This window comes from Arxiozyma heterogenica (assembly GCF_036370985.1).
Source record: "Arxiozyma heterogenica strain weizmannii chromosome Unknown scaffold_30, whole genome shotgun sequence".
Lineage (NCBI taxonomy): Eukaryota > Fungi > Ascomycota > Saccharomycetes > Saccharomycetales > Saccharomycetaceae > Arxiozyma > Arxiozyma heterogenica.
The window spans coordinates 590,592-607,639 of record NW_027042683.1 but is presented as its reverse complement, the minus strand read 5'-3'; the positions used below and the strand labels follow the sequence as shown (position 1 = coordinate 607,639).

At 31.1% G+C, this 17,048-nt stretch overlaps 5 protein-coding genes across 5 annotated transcripts; 3 read left to right on the top strand and 2 right to left on the bottom strand.

Annotated features, from left to right (window-relative positions):
• Positions 1-348: 348 nt before the first annotated feature.
• Positions 349-4,812, top strand: PWA37_003832 (uncharacterized protein; the record flags this gene model as incomplete). Its single annotated transcript, XM_064860346.1, has 2 exons — positions 349-1,284; positions 2,209-4,812. 2 exons carry the CDS (start codon positions 349-351, stop codon positions 4,810-4,812), a joined length of 3,540 nt encoding a protein of 1,179 aa, XP_064713007.1.
• Positions 4,813-5,010: 198 nt separating this feature from the next.
• On the bottom strand, positions 5,011-5,847 carry PWA37_003831 (Frag1/DRAM/Sfk1 family protein; the record flags this gene model as incomplete). The annotated part of the gene is made up of 1 exon (XM_064860345.1): positions 5,011-5,847. The coding sequence occupies one exon, from the start codon at positions 5,845-5,847 to the stop codon at positions 5,011-5,013; it is 837 nt and encodes a 278-aa protein (XP_064713006.1).
• A 3,101-nt stretch (positions 5,848-8,948) lies between these two features.
• On the top strand, positions 8,949-11,855 carry PWA37_003830 (uncharacterized protein; the record flags this gene model as incomplete). The annotated part of the gene is made up of 1 exon (XM_064860344.1): positions 8,949-11,855. The coding sequence occupies one exon, from the start codon at positions 8,949-8,951 to the stop codon at positions 11,853-11,855; it is 2,907 nt and encodes a 968-aa protein (XP_064713005.1).
• A 908-nt stretch (positions 11,856-12,763) lies between these two features.
• On the bottom strand, positions 12,764-14,545 carry MED1 (Med1p; the record flags this gene model as incomplete). The annotated part of the gene is made up of 1 exon (XM_064860343.1): positions 12,764-14,545. One exon carries the CDS (start codon positions 14,543-14,545, stop codon positions 12,764-12,766), a length of 1,782 nt encoding a protein of 593 aa, XP_064713004.1.
• A 619-nt stretch (positions 14,546-15,164) lies between these two features.
• Positions 15,165-16,679, top strand: HOS1 (histone deacetylase; the record flags this gene model as incomplete). Its single annotated transcript, XM_064860342.1, has 1 exon — positions 15,165-16,679. The coding sequence occupies one exon, from the start codon at positions 15,165-15,167 to the stop codon at positions 16,677-16,679; it is 1,515 nt and encodes a 504-aa protein (XP_064713003.1).
• Positions 16,680-17,048: the final 369 nt, after the last annotated feature.

Below are 17,048 nucleotides of genomic sequence, written 5' to 3'. Positions count from 1 at the left end.
TTTATTTTTTATTTTAAATTTTTTTTTTTCAGTTTCGCATCCCATATACTCATCGTCTGAATCTATTATACAAAAAAAAAAAAAAAAAAAAATCACATGAAAAACAACAAAAAGCGACTACAAATAAAACATTTATAACTTTTTCAATCAGATGCAAAATAAATGAATTAATAAACGTATAAGAAGACAAAAAAAGACGAAGAGATCAAAGAGAATCGAGAAATATATACACATATATACACATATATTATTTGAACAGTACCGTTTTGAGTATTTCAAAGTATCAAATTTTAAGACCCTTTCAAAGTTCAAAATTTTGCCTCTTCTCATAGAAACTGTTATAGAAAGATGCAAAGCCAACGATATTACTCGCCAACCTCAACAAATAATAGTACCATTACATCATTATATCACAACAGCATATTTAACACTAATACTAATATTGGCAGGCCACTGCGACATCCAGAGAAAGAAGATCTGGCAGATGTAGAAGATGTAGAAGAGTGGAGAGACGACAATAACTTTGACAACGAATCTGTTTCATTAAGCACCATTAGGCCAAATTACATATCAAACCAAGATTTAATTAATGCGAGGGCAATAAATTTGTTGGAAAGAACGAGGAAGAATAAAAATCATAACGGAAATTTTCGTTATCGACTCACAGACAACAGTAGACGTTATGAAACAGAGCAACCGTCGCCACTGCATTTGAACAATGAAAAAAACATTGATAATAACCCCATTGACAATGATTACTATTATTTAGCGGAGGAAGAACAAGGGAATGACCGTAGATATGACAATGACTATTATCAAGAACAACAATCATTTTCATATGAAGACGAAGAGGCAGAGGAAGAAGCAGAAGACATTCACTATAATAGTCATTATGACAGCAGTATATATGACGATTATGAATACAACGATGAAGATTATGAAAATAGGGTCTTCACTAATAATAGATTAGACAAGTCGGCAAAAATAGGGGATTCCAGGGATTACAATAGAACAGATCTACGGCTAAGTGGAGAATTAAGGAAAAAGAATAGAGTTGGTAAAAATAGGGATGTAGAAGGGTCAAAGACAATAAGGTATAGACCTAGCGACCTGGCGTTATACGAGATTAGAAAATACCAACAGTCAACAGATTTGCTAATATCGAAGATACCGTTTGCCAAATTGGTCAAAGAGATAACAGACAATTTTGTCTATGAGAATCAACATTTGCACTGGCATTCTATGGCAATCTTAGCATTACAGGAGGCAAGTGAAGCCTATTTGGTCGGTTTATTAGAACATGCAAATTTATTGGCAATTCATGGCAAAAGGATAACTTTGATGAAAAAGGATATCCAATTAGCAAGACGTATTAGAGGGCAATTCATCTAACACTACATATTGCCCAAAACAATCAATATCTGCTACGTGTACCCTGACATTCCTCTTCTCTTCTCTTCCTACCCTTTATGTCTTTTGCTCACCCCTATATCCCTTTATTTCAAATAACTATAGCATTCAAACAACAACAATTAAAAGAAGAAAAGAAAAGAAAAGAACCAAACTGTTCAAGGGTTCAAATTAACGTGTCAACAATCGTTACTATTATTATTCATTATTCATTATGTATTGTCAGTATTTTCTTTTTGCTATTCTCTGTTTACTCTTCCCTTTTTTCATAATATTATATCGTATTGTATTGTTCGTTTGGTTCTTTTCTTTTCTTAATTCCAGCCCTTCTTTATCCCTTCTACTGACGATTCTTTGCTATATGCATCGCCTAACTTGATTCGTTCATTTATTTATAAACACGTATATTAATATGTACATCTTTTTCTTTTTCTTACTTCATCATTTTTGATCCAGCCATTTTTTTAATATCATTGAATAGGAACATTAATTGAATTAATAGAATCAATAATAAAAACCAAAAAAAAAAAAACCAAAGAAGGGTCTATACATATTGGTGCACATTCCACAACCATAACAACATCATGTCGTTGATATCTGCTCATTATAAAACTAAGCTAACAGACTATAATACCGATCAACATATCAATAATTTGGAATTTAAAAAAAAATATAAAATTACGCAAATCCACTACTTCTACCTATTCATTTCATCATCCCTACTATCATTATTACGACTCTATTGGTGAATTAAATGATCATTTAAGTAAAGAAGCTATTTATTACACCAACTTGAAGTATGGTCATTATAATTCTCCAGCTAATCAATATTCGTCTTTCAGTGATGAAGTTCCGGATATTGGAAAGAAAGCTGCCGTTTTTGTTCAATCCTCTAACACCCACCCAAATAATATTGACAATAAGTATGACTACTCTCATAATTTCACTTCTGCTTACGCCTTAAACGCTGCAACTAGAAGTTTACATGATTCTAATACTAGTCAACAATATAAATTGATTCATCCAACCGATTTAAACACTTCTCATACAGGTTATTCAAAAAAGTCGGCCTGTAAGGCTTACTCAGATTCTTTAAAATCAATTAATGTTCCTACAACATCTATAACCACAACCACAGCAAAATCACCCACTACTACTACTACTACTACTACTATCACCAGCACTGTCACCGTTGGCGCTGCTGCTGCTTCTCATCAGAACTTAAACTTATCTAAAGTTTTGAATAGTGCAGAAAATAAAGCACATATCAGGATTAATAAAAGGTTTAGGCCCGAATCTGAGAGCACTAAAACTTTACGAAACAAAAATGCATTAAATGCTGCATATAAAGTGAACTCAACATATTATCTACCCGATTCATTATTGCAAGAACGTAAACATGTGCATGATTTGGAAAAACAAAAAATAGAATTTTACAACTTTATGGTATCTCCAAAAGTTTGGAATCTAGCTTCAAGCAACACAACATCGAAATTGAATTCAATTGATAAGAACATTCGTTCATTGACTACTAAAGGTGTATTATTTAATAACATGGATTACAATATAAAAGCTGTTCAGTACGCGCGCAAACAAATGCAATTAAACAAAGAAAAGGAAAATCAAACGTTAGAAAAAACAAGGGGCAAGATATATACTGGTGGTGGACTTTGGATACCAAATAGAGATGTTGACGATATTTCGAGACATAATGTGAAACCACTAATTGAAAAAATTGATTTAAAAACAGAAATGGAAAGAAAATTGGATATTGAACTGGATCGTAGAGAATCTACATATAAACAAGAATATAAAAGATGGAAGCAATTGCAAATTATTAGAAATAAAAATGACGAGGATTTAGTCAATGAAACAAATTTGCAGATAAAGTCAGAAAGACAAGAAAATCAAAATTTAATAAATGAGGATATGCAAAATTTTTCTAAAGAAATGGAAAATAAACTGATTTTGAAACAAAAACAATTAAATGAACTTGTTGAAAAATCAAAAGAATTAGAAACTGAATTATTAAATAAAAAAATACATTTAGAAAAATTGCAGACTGACCAATTGACTATTTTACAGAAGAAACACTCTAAAGATCTTGATAAATTAGATAGAGATAAAATAGAATTGTTAAACCCTTACTTTGAAACTTTAGATGAAAATGAAGATATCAAAACAAAATTACAAAATGAATTAGAAGCAATAAAGATTGAAATACAAGATCTAGAAAATGAGATCCAAGTACATGATGAAAACATATCAGAAATGGATGATAGACTGAAATTGGAAAAGATACCTGCATCCTCCAAAAACATAGGGGAGAGAAATATTAATAAGACAGATCATGAGAAATTGACATCTATCATATCTATTAGTCATAAGGGGAAAACAAAATCAAAGAAGAAGCATGAATCTTTATTGATAAGTTTAGATAAAGAGAAACATGATCAGGAAAGATTGGTTGAATTGAAGAGAGAAAAACTAGAATCCTTGAAAAAAACGATCATTGAACGTGAACATAAATTAAAAACTAATGAAGCAAATTTATTGAAAAATAAGGAAAAAGTAGCTCTTTTAAAATCAATTAAAGAATCAGATGAAATTGATGATAATCAAAATACTGTCTCTTCTAAATTAAATGGAGTGTTTAAAAATGCTGATAACGACTTTAATAGTGATTATAGTCAGTATGAGATAATTAAAAGACAGAATGATATCGCGAAAGAAGGTGATGCTAATGTTATAAAAGGTGATGACTATAGTGACGATGACAGCGTAGTTGCTGGAGAAGGTAATGATATTACAAGGATTCAAAAAGCTGAAAGAGCAAAAAACAAAGGAAAGGCAACTATAATAACTACAGGTCCAAATTTGTATCAAAGTAAATATGATAATTCTAAACACAGTTTTGATAAGGAAAGTTCATATGGTGCTGAAGCATCTGCGTCTGTCAGATCAGTGACAGGTGTTAGTGGTGTTTTGAATACGCATCCTTCCATTAATAGTAATAGACAATCTTTTAGAAATCTAGGTAAAAATAAACCTAGAAAAGATAATGTCAATTTAGAATCAAAAATGAATTATGAGAAGAAAATATTCCAAAAATCCTATTATTACAGCTCAAGAAAACCGACTACTGCAGTCGTTGCACGCAAAACAGACACATCATCATTACCATCAGAGAAAAAAAATTACTGGGAAAATGAAAGTCATGCTAGTAATTCGAGTGATTTAAAAGATAATTCACCATCTTTTAGTGGATTTTCTCAAGGATCAATAAAAGATCATGATGATCAAAATAAATATATTAGATCATCTTCTAACGATGTAAATTCTTTAAATAAAAATGATGAAACTGCAAATGGAGAAAAGAGTCTTTTCAAAGAGGTATTTTAACTATAGCGATAGTACCACCCTTTCTTTTTCGCTCGCAACTCCATTCTTTTTCGCCTTTGTCACCCACCATATAACTACATATGTGCTTATATATATCTCTAGTTTACTTTCTTAGATAGCAAAAGGCAATATTATGTTCTTTACATACTACTATACAAATAACTGTTTATAATAATATATATATTATACTGGATTATCTCAGTTTGGATCATTAGTATATTTTTCAAACTTATAATAACTATTATAATAGTTAATCTGTGACCAGTATTTGGAAGTCTTCCACGTTGATCCTAAATAGAAGTCAATAGATATAATAATAAAGATCAAACCCAACCAAAATGCCAATAACCATTCAAAACAGGCAGATATAGAGTCATTACTGTCTTGAAAAGAGGCAAAGGAAATGGCCCATACAACTGAACAAATTAGCCAAACCAACTTGAAAAGACCGCTAATTGTAAACTTATTCCATTTGTACCCTTTCCATTGCCACCATTTTAAATCTCTACTATCCAAAACATTTGAATTTCCGGACTTATAATGGATTAGGGCGTAATGTCTACCCATTGACAAATATTGGGAAGTTAAACAAATAATTGATAAGAACATGAAAATTATAAAAATAGAGACCATTGTAATATGTACTTTATGAAGCAAAGCAGTCGACCAAATAGTACAGAACAACAGGCCTAATTGGCCCACTATACCAAGAAGAAGGGATGCAAGGATCAGATTTCTTTCATGGTATGTGAACCATGGGTTCATGAGGTACAAAAATCTTTGTGTAAATTCCATAAATACCACCAATACATAACCAATACCTTGCCAAGCAGAACATGCAATAAATAGAGGTCTCAGATTGGTAGCACCAATATCTGATATATAGACAGGAAATTGGTCAGTATGCATAAACCAATATATCGGATGTCCTTGTGCAGCCCAACATACCAGCATTGTAATTAGCATTCCATACCACGGAATAAATGCGATTAAAGGTAGTAAAAACCAATAATTACCAGGTTTAACAAAAAACATACAGGCTTAAAACGAGAAAACATCCAACAGGTCTCTAACTATACAATTATATCTATAAATATACTTTGTTGCATTTTTTTTAAGATAATAAAGGATGAACTATATTGATTCAACTAGAGAAACAAATAAGAAATCAGTTGATCATTTTATGATTGATGTGTTTTACATTTCAATGAGCCATATTTTGTGGAAGATATCCATACGTCCAGCAATATATATATATATATATATATAGCTAATTGTTGCTATTCGACAAAAACTTTTTTAAATATAAATAAGCCTTCAAATAGACAAAGATCAGTTAAAAAGAAAAGGGTTTAAGGTCATTATGGTGGATAGACATATCTATAATATACAGAAACAAACCTTATGTCCCCTATATATACTCTCATTCCCTTAATGCAAACAATCTATCTATTTATATATATATCTATGCAGTAAAGCATATTTATCTTTATTATTTGCTTTGTGTTGTATTTTTGCCAACTGCTCGTGCTGTACCTATCTAAATATAAAAATATGCATATAGATATAACATATGTTGTATACATAAATATATATACGTGCTATTCATATTATTCATATTTTTCTTCTGCCCTCCCCCACTTTTAAGCAAAGGTCGAATGATGCAGAGGATGGTACACAGAACAAAAGACGAAGACACTTTTACAAGAAAACAAAAGAGAATGTGAAAAGACAAAAGAAATCCATTTTTCCTTCCTCCTTTCTTTTGTGTTTCGGAAATTTTTTTTAATTTTTTTTGTCTTCAAAATAAAAGCGAAAAAGATTGCAATCTCCCTTAAAAGAAAACGTGTAAAGGATCATTTGATACGGGAGTTATGTATACACATACATATATATATATACTTGTTTTTATTTTTAGAATATATTATTAAAACCTATTTGTATATTTTAAAGGCTTATGCTCAAGGATAGCCTGTATTTCACGTAAGGGTGTGTGAGGTATCTCAGACAGAAAAATTCGTTTTTTTATACCTTATTATTAAAAGACAACAATAAATGACAAGCATTGAATCTGAAACAGAATGGGGGGGGTAAGTAGAGAGAAAGCGAAAGGTGGACAATTTAGTTATTGAGAAATATTGTTGGATAGACAAGAAACGACTTCTCTTCCAATACTCTTTGTAATTTGTAGATAAGCCTGATCTGTTACAAAAACTTAGTACACATAAGTAAGACTAAATACCTATTGTAATTTTCTAATTAATGTAGATTTTACGTGAAGAAGCAATTGATATCTTCATAAAAGTTTTGTATATTATACAACATTCTAAAAAGTGATTTAAAGCTTGTGACAACAATAGTTTAAGTAGGGCTAATTATGTTTTGAAGGTGGCGACACCTAAATTTCTCCATTTGTATTCAATGTTAATACAGATCCATTTTTAGAAAAAACTAAAAAAAAAAAAAAAAAAAAAAAAAAAAAAAGCAAAATAGGGTACAGTTTTTAAAAGAGATTTTTGCAATCTTCAAATTCACATAGTACGAATAACTCAACCTCAATTGCTATTAATTTCTTTCTTTCTTACCTTATTTATTTATTTATTTTTTAGCGTAGTGTGTATACCTATTTGTAACATTTTTTCATGTTAAAAACTACTACATTACTTACGGTCTCAAGAAGTCCTAGAAAGAAGGACAGGTATTTGTATGACCAATAGATAGTAGGTATTGTTAAAGAAAAATAAAAATAACGTGTATTACTATACTAAGCTACTCATTTTTACACCTAGGAAAAAAAAATAAGCAAAACATAAAAATAAGTACAGCACAAAAACAAGAACACAATACGAAAAGGATATTAGAAAACGTCTTTTTAACACGTTATGTATAAGTGTATGTGTATGTATCACTTTTGTTTATGTATGTTGTCGACCGTGTGATATGATGGTTTTCCATGTGTTCAGTAACCGGTAATTTGGCAATGGGTAAAATCCGTAAGCAGTAATTAGATTCTGAGATCATTTTTCCCATTCTTAGTTTTTGTTTATTTTTTTCTTTTCTTTTTTTCTTTTTGTTTTTTTTTTTTTGAGGAAAATAAACCCGAAAATAACAATACAAGATTTTCTCTAAAAAAAAAAAATAAGAAAAATTTTACGTCTTTTCTTTTTCTATTGTCTCATACGAGCACAGTTTTTGTTACCGCCATATTGTTTTGTTTTAATAAAAATTTCCCAATTTTCAAGAAGTTTTTTAATCTCTCCTATTGTTGGATCCAGTACAATAGATTGTAACAATATACTCAACATGAGACAAAAGACACAAGCTAAAGGAAAAGAAAAAGGAGACATTCTTTTTGTTTTATTGCGTTTTTTGTCTTTTGTCTTGTTCTTTTTTTTTCTTTTTTTCTTTTTTTCTTTTTCCTTTTCTTTTTTCTATTGTTATTGTTAACATAAACAACAAATAAAACAAACTAAAATTAATTTTGAGTTTGATTAGGTGGTTATATAAACAATATTTACATAAACCTGTTTACCTGTTTATATAAATACAAGAAAGTAAAAAAAAAAAAAAAAACAAAAATAAATTAATAAATAGACCTGTTATTTTTTCCTGTTGGTCTCTTGATTCAACGAGGATATACTTCTTTTCTTCACCCCAACGTCTCAATTTTCTTTCTCTTTGTCTTCCTTTTTTTCCTTTCCAATTAGTGTCCCTTTGCTTGTTATAAAGTCTCTTGGTGTTCCACTCGCTTGGCCAAACTCTTTAGTTACTATTTAAGTCGCTCTTAGGTTTTTCAATTGGTCTTTGTTTTCCCTCTAGCTAACGTTCTGTGAATTTCTTATATCGAATCGCATTCTACAAGTTAGTAACCAAGACTAATAATATAAAAAAAAAGTTATTTTGAAAATTAGTCTAATTAAGAAAATATTAAATAAATAGAAAAATAAATAAATAGATAGATATTTGTTTATTTACTATTATTATCATTATTAAGAGATAAAGGGAAAAAAGTCACATATATAAATTTTCCTAACCATCTATCCATACATATACTATAATATATTTCATGAATATATAGTATATTATTTAGAATTGGCAAATATCTCTATATACATATAAGTATACATATACGTATTATGACCACTAAAAATAGCAATAAGAGTAGTAAAAGGAATAATAGGAATAAAGTGGAAAAATTAAATACTAATCCTCAACATAATACTGATAAAGATATGAATAGTAACAGCAGTACTAAGACTAACTCTAATACCAATAATAAAAAAAAAAAAAATAACAACTCCAACAACAACATTAACAGCAGTAAAACTGATTCGAATGCTAGTGGTAAGGACTCAATCGAAAATGATCCATTGACCCAGTCGACAGCAGAGACTTGGTTATCCATTGCTTCTTTGGCTGAGACTGTTGGTGATACAGACCGTGCAGCTTTGGCATATGATGCCACGTTACAGTATAATCCAAATTCTACGAAGGCTTTGACTTCTCTAGCTCATTTATATAGATCGAGAGACATCTTTCAAAAAGCTGCAGAACTGTTTGAAAGAGCTTTGCAAATCAATCCTGAACTATCTGACGTCTGGGCAACTTTGGGTCATTGTTATTTAATGTTGGACGATTTACAACGTGCTTATAATGCTTATCAACAAGCTTTATACCATTTGTCTAATCCTAATGTTCCTAAGTTATGGCATGGGATTGGTATTCTTTATGACAGATATGGGTCTTTGGATTATGCAGAAGAAGCCTTTGCAAAAGTTCTGGAGTTAGATCCACATTTTGAAAAGGCCAATGAAATCTACTTTAGGTTAGGTATCATATACAAGCATCGTGGGAAATGGAATCAAGCTTTAGAATGTTTCAGATACATCTTACAACAGCCACCTGCACCTTTGCAAGAATGGGACATTTGGTTCCAACTTGGATCTGTTTTGGAAAGTATGGGTGAGTGGCAAGGTGCAAGAGAGGCTTATGAACACGTACTTTTACAAAATGAACATCATGCAAAAGTGTTACAACAGTTAGGTTGTCTATATGGCATGAACAATGTACAATTTTATGACCCACAAAAGGCTCTAAACTATCTTTTAAAATCCTTGGAAGTAGATCCATCTGATGCTACCACATGGTACCATTTAGGTCGTGTTCATATGGTTAGAAGTGATTATACTGCTGCATATGATGCTTTCCAACAAGCGGTTAACAGAGATTCAAGAAATCCAATCTTTTGGTGTTCAATTGGTGTTTTATATTACCAAATATCTCAATATAGAGATGCTCTGGATGCATACACGAGAGCTATTAGATTAAATCCATATATCAGTGAGGTATGGTATGATTTGGGTACATTGTATGAAACTTGTAATAACCAATTGACTGATGCCCTTGATGCTTATAAACAAGCAGCCAGATTGGATCCAGAAAATATTCATATAAGAAAGAGATTGGAGGCTTTGACACAACAATTATCTAATCCTAATGCGTCTCAAGCTATTCAGCAACAACAGCAACAACAATTACCTCCACCCCCACCTCCACAGGTAGCATTACAACAACAATTACAAGACCCACAACAACAACAACAGCAGCAGCAACAGCAGCCTGTTATGTTGCAACCAATACTACAACCGAATGATCAAACCAATCCATTAAACGTTAGACCACCTATAGCAACCATGTATCCATCAGGCCCATTGAGTCAGAATCAGCAAGGAGGTCAGCCATTGCAAGAATCACAACCCATCCAACACCAACCACACCAACTGTCAGTCGTCCCACAATTCCAACAGTATCCTCAACCATCTATAATTTCAGTCCCAATGCAACAGCAACAGCACCAAACACCTAGCACACAAAATGCCGCATCTCCACCAGCTAAGTTGGTTCCAATTGCTGGAAAACCTACACAACCAGTGTCACAAGTTACTACAGGACATATTCAAACTGATTTATTACCAACAACTGTAAATGCTCCTCTTCCTGTAGTACCTGTGAAGACACAAGAACAAACACAAGTAACTGCTTCTTCAGTAGTGGCTCCTGTAAGTGACACAAAATCACCAAAACAAGTTGTAAGTAACTTAGTTACATTACCTCAACAAAATGCATCATCCAATGTTTCCGAACCTACTTCTACTAAACATGATATAATGCCAGTGCCTAATCAAGGACAAGTAGTACCACAAAAGAGATCCATTGATGCTGTCCATGGCAGTAGTAATATCGACACTTTAGTCAATGCTGCGGTGTCTTCGTCGAATGAAGAAGAACATCCAACTTATCATCAAAACACAGTAAGTTCTTTAATGAATAACGATACTGCAAAGGAATCAGAACCTGAATTGAAGAGAATTAAACAAGCAGAATCTGATAAAGAGAATGACCAAGAGAGGGAGAAAAATGAAGAATCTCAAGTTGTTGCAGAACGGGATACAGCAACTACCACAGCTCCATCATCTTCTAACACTCAACTGGCTGCAGAGCAGCCAACATCAGTTGCCAATATGACAGAAAGTGTTAAAGTGACACCAAATGTCCCTGTTGAGGAAAATAAAATGGAAAAAACTCCTGTGTCAACAGTCGAAGCATCACAATCAACAGAGCATAAAGAGAATGATGTTCCAGATAAACCTGTTTCTTCAGAAAAGGAATCAGAGAAACCAACAGAAACAACTATAATAGAACAAAAAGTGGTACCTGTTGAAAATTCTGAAAGTGAGAATTCTATAGTAGCTACTTCTAAACAAAACCAGTCAGAAGAAAAAAAGGAAATTTCAGCTATAAGTGAAAATAAAGATGGAGTAGAGGAGAAGAAGGAAGAAGAGACGGTGATAAAACCAACAGCAGAGGCTATTGAAAAGTTACAAGAGGAAGCTAAGCTACGTGAAGAAGAAAAGCTTGAACAGGAGAATGGATCTTCAACCGATGGCATGGCAACATCTGAGAAAGATTTCAGTAAAGAATCAAATACAGCAAAGGAAAATGTAGTTAGACAAGTAGAAGAAGATGAAAATTATGATGAGTAAGAAAGATGAAAACATTTGGTTACGTTAGAATGATGTATAGTACTTGTATAGAGAGAATCACATTATTTGTAATTTTTACTAGGCTGTATTGTTATATTCTTTTACCTTTAGTTTAATTTCTATTCACGATATATAATTCTAAGATTGGTGAGCTTTATATGCAGTTTTTGTTATTAAATCTTGGACTACTGGTTAATCAGTTCTTTAAATACTGAACTTTTCGTATAATACTTTTTTATCGAATGTAACCCTTTTGGCCCAAAACATTTTCTTTAACACAAATGGAAATAGTTATTGAAAGTGATATTCTGGGAATTTGTAGTTTACATATCGCTTTTTTTAAAATATCTTGGTCTAGCATAAACCGCTTATACTTAAGATTGATTGTGTTGTTAAGAAATATAATAAATAAGTTTGAAAGAAAGAAAAAATATAAAGTTATTTATAGAATTAAATTTTGTTTCTTTTTATATATTCACAAATTATTGAAAGTAAAAAATAGGATATTTGTATAAAATTAATTATTTTAATTTTATTATTTTATCGAATAATTGTAACTTATATTGTTATTTGCAACAATAATTTTAGTCTATGTTGGCTTAATTAAAATTTGAAAGCAATTAAGTGGATATTAAAACCCTTTTTAACTAGATGGCCTAATCATTTAAAATAGAAAGTAATAAGTCTTATATGAAAGGTATAATAAGCGTGTGGATTTGTTAAAAAACACTCATATATAATCTTTGTAAATTTATTGAAAACTGTTTGTTAAACATATGATATTGTATATCTATTTTCGTCTCTGAATTTAGAAGAAATAATAATAAACTATATAAGTGTATATATATAAAGACCTTCTTTTAAACATATGATAGTTTATTAAAACAGCACGTATTATTTTGAGGCAATTACTCTATAAAATTTTTTATATCTCTCAAAAATATGTCCCAATTATTTCTGTCGTCATACAAACTACATCTCAGTTGATTATTAAATTCCATATTATCTTCAGATAGAATAAATTGGAGTGTACTTTGGTTTATCGAAGTATTATTGGAAGACATCATGCCATTATCATCAATTACCATTTTATCAGATTCATCGTCGTCAACAATTAATGCTTCCTCATTGTTGGGGTTAACTGACAAAGCTAATTCCGTTTCTTCTACAACAGGTTGTGATAGAATATCATGTAAATTAAATTGTTGTAATCCTTCTTCTTTAAGTATGGTAGATTCTGTCAAATTGGGTTTTTTGTTCTTAGATGATGATCTTCTATGTCTTATTGATGTGTGTGGGAGATTATTGGGGCCAACAATGATATTTGATAGCCTTCTTTTGTTGTGATTATGAAAATGGTGCAGACGATGCGAATTGAATGAGTTGTTTTGTTCATTTATATTCCTTGTGCCCTTGATAGTTGTTTCAAGCATATTAAACAATGGTATTAACACTTCATTATACCATTCTATCCATTTCAATATATCACTGAGTAAGTCTAAATTTTCGTTACTTATGTCAATTTTTTTGACATTGATTAATTTTGTTGTGAAATTATTTAAAAGAACGATTTCTTTTTCATTAGAAATCCTATCAGTAGTATTATTGGTATTTATAATAACGTTATTTAATAATTGTGAGATATATGTATTCTTTTCTTTGGTATTTTCAGGAGAATTATCATAGATCATGTCATCAGTAACAAAACTTTCAGGGAAATAAATATCCTCGTTATATATTTCTAAAATAAGACTAGCACCACAGATATTGTTGTTTGGTGTTTCATTCATCCAATTTTTGGTAGCGTCAGAATAAATATATTCAAATAACTGATGTTGAGGATTTTTAGATTTTTGTATAGTAATCTTAGCTAAAATATTTGAACCATTTTCTACATATTTTTTGTCAGTTGTAGTTTGGTCACTATTTGGTTTTATAATGTACACACCAATATTGTTACCTAAATTTGCTACGACGTTTAGATTTTTATTATAAGTTTGGACGTATTTGGTTGTATGTTCTCTTAATTCAGTGAAGTATTTGAATAAATCAAGTTTGCCATTTTTATTCGTCGCATTTTGATTTGTCAGAGTATTGGAATCATTCATTGTTCCAGTACTAAGAATATTATTATTAGAATTTCCATTATTTGTAGGATTAGTGGTGGTATTACTATTATCAAAGGAAAAACCAATGCTTCCTGCGTGATTATTAGTGTTGCTACTATGGTTCGCGCCATTAAAAATATTTCCCATTGTGGGACCTGCAGATGTGGAATTGTCTATATCCACTTGTGAGTAAGTATCTAAAAGATTCAAAAATTGCAAATTGTTATGGAACTGTTTCAAATCATTGTATAAGATTAAAGAATTCAAAAGGACGTTATTACTTTCACCTTTGCTCTGATCATAGTCGTCGATAAAATAATTGAAGTAATCAAAATTCGAGGCAAGAACCAACTTCACGTCTTTGACTTTATTGTTGATCTTATCAAAATCAATATCAATCACAATAATTTTTGAGGCGGTTGATAATCTTGCCAAATCGTTACTTATATCATCAACAAAAGATTCTAGTCCCATAGTTTGGCAGAGTCTAGTAATATTTTCCAAAGTCACAGATCCAGGTTTATATTCTTTAAACAATTGAACCATCTGGTTCAATGTTTCCATATAAGAATCCACTGCCATGTCTGTTTCCTTAGTCTTTTTAGAATATTTTTTTTTGGTGACCAACTGTTTATTGGGTCAATTATTATAACAGTAAACTGTATACGTGTTGAATTAGAAAAGTTATTATGGTAATATACCTACACACGTATATACACACGCATATATATATATGTATGTATATATTTGATGTTTGTATACTTGCTTTTGTTATTGATTTATTTAACGCAAGAGTTGTTCACAGAATGGCATTTATAAAATCAGTTGGCATAATCTCTGGTATTAAATTAAAGGTCCTGCTAACAAAAAAAAAATTATTACCAGCTTTTTTCTCTCGAGTAAAAAGAGACTTTGAGAAGAGAAAAAGTAAATTATATCCACTAATAAGATCAGTGATGCCACACACAGGGGATGTATCCAGCGTGCTGGATTGGAAAACAGCTGCTTTTAGTTGCATTACAGACTGGTTAATTGGCATTTGTATAGCAGGGTATGTACATATATATGCAGACATTGTAAAGCAAGAAAAAAAAAAAGATAATCTTTCTCTTGTAAATTGGATAGTATAAAATTGAGATGATATGATATGATATGATGTGAAAGGGAGAAAGAGTATTAGAAGAGTATATTGTATCATTAGATGAAACAAAAAGTGAAATTTGCAATATCTACATCTTTATTTCAATCGCAGGTGAGTGATTTGCTGCCTTGTAATAAAGGTTGCAAATCTCAATTAGTCTTTGGTCTATTAAAGGCATATGGTTTGTTGGATCATTTTGACTATATTATTAGTGAACCATACTGTTCGAAGAATGAGATATGTCAATTCCATGATTCTGCTTATGTGAATATTCTACTAAATGAAACATTGAATTGCTACACATGGGCTAATAAAACTGAGTATGAAGATCAATGGGTGCATATGGCACAATTGTCATATAATAAAAAAAATGCAGCAAACAAGGTTCAAGTTTGTATGAGACCTTCTGATCTTTTAAGGTATTATAATAATTATATAGATAAGGGAGATGGGAGTATAATTAGTGAGAGAGAATCTTTAAAAAGAAAAAGATCTCATGAGGACACAGATTTAGAAAATGATGAATATGAAAGAATTGCAACAAATTACAATGATTGGGAGTTTAAAAAGCTATATAATTTAGAAGGAGATTGTCCAATATTCCCATTTCTTTCCTTGTACTTAAAAGTGACAGTTGGTGCAACATTAAGATTACTAGATATTCCAGACATTAATTTAGAACCGGTTACAGACATTGTCACCCAGGATAGGTTTATTGGGATTAACTGGGATGGTGGACGGCATCATGCAATGAAACGTAAAGCTAGTGGTTTCTGTTATTTCAATGATATTGTGTTATTAATTCAAAGATTAAGAAAAAACGGGTTTCAAAAGATTACATACTTGGATTTTGATCTTCATCATGGAGATGGGGTAGAGAAAGCAATGTTGTATTCTAAAAATGTTCAAACTGTATCCTTACATCTATATGAGATTGGGTTTTTTCCATGTTCTGGATCTCTGAAGGATTCAAGAGGCAATACCACAGTAACTTTACCAGTGAATCATGGGTTTGATGATGAAAACCTGGATCAATTGACTGATAATGTTATTCATCCATGTATGGAGCTGTTTCAACCTGAATTTATTATTGTACAATGCGGTTCAGATGGAATTATTGGGGATAAATTCCATGAATGGCAGTTGACTATTAAGGGGTTAACTAGGAATATTATTAAGATTATGAAATGGTTTCCTCAGTGTCATGTCATTTTACTTGGTGGAGGTGGATATACTGTTACTTTGACTAGTCGGTTCTATTCGTATTTGACATGGACTTTATTGAATGAATTTGGTGATACATATTTAGATAATCCATTTCAAGAGGAAAGTATATCAAGAGAGAAGAGTAGGCAAACAGACACTGGCTATGAGTTAAAGAATGAATCTAACGAGAATATAGGATACGATATTTTGATCCCAGACCATGAGTTCAACGAATTTTATGGAGATAAAGAATGTTACAAATTTTGGATCTACGAACAAGAGGGAACATCATTATATAAACCATTGAAGAATGAAAATCCAGAGTCGATGATAACTATATTTAAAGATTATTATTGTTCTAATAAATAATACGTCGTTTTGGTCAAAATCCTAAATAAAACCGAAGAATGAAATAATGGAAGGAAGATAGTGATAAAGTATCTGGTGTATAAACAGTCTGCATGCATCTAATAACTGTTATACATACGTATCTGGATCATTTGATTCGTATTAATCAGTTAATACTCTTTTTTAATCTCCATTTGATATGGTGTATACAGTGATAAACCTGATGATGGTGGTAAGAGGGGGGAGTTATTAATCCTGCATTGTTTTGTTTACATCCAAACAGTGTGGAGGAAAAAAAATAAAAAAAAATTTTTTTTTACTGTAGAGGAAAGGGAGGGGGGGGATCAAAGCCACACAATTTTATGTAAATAAGAAATATAATAAACAGTG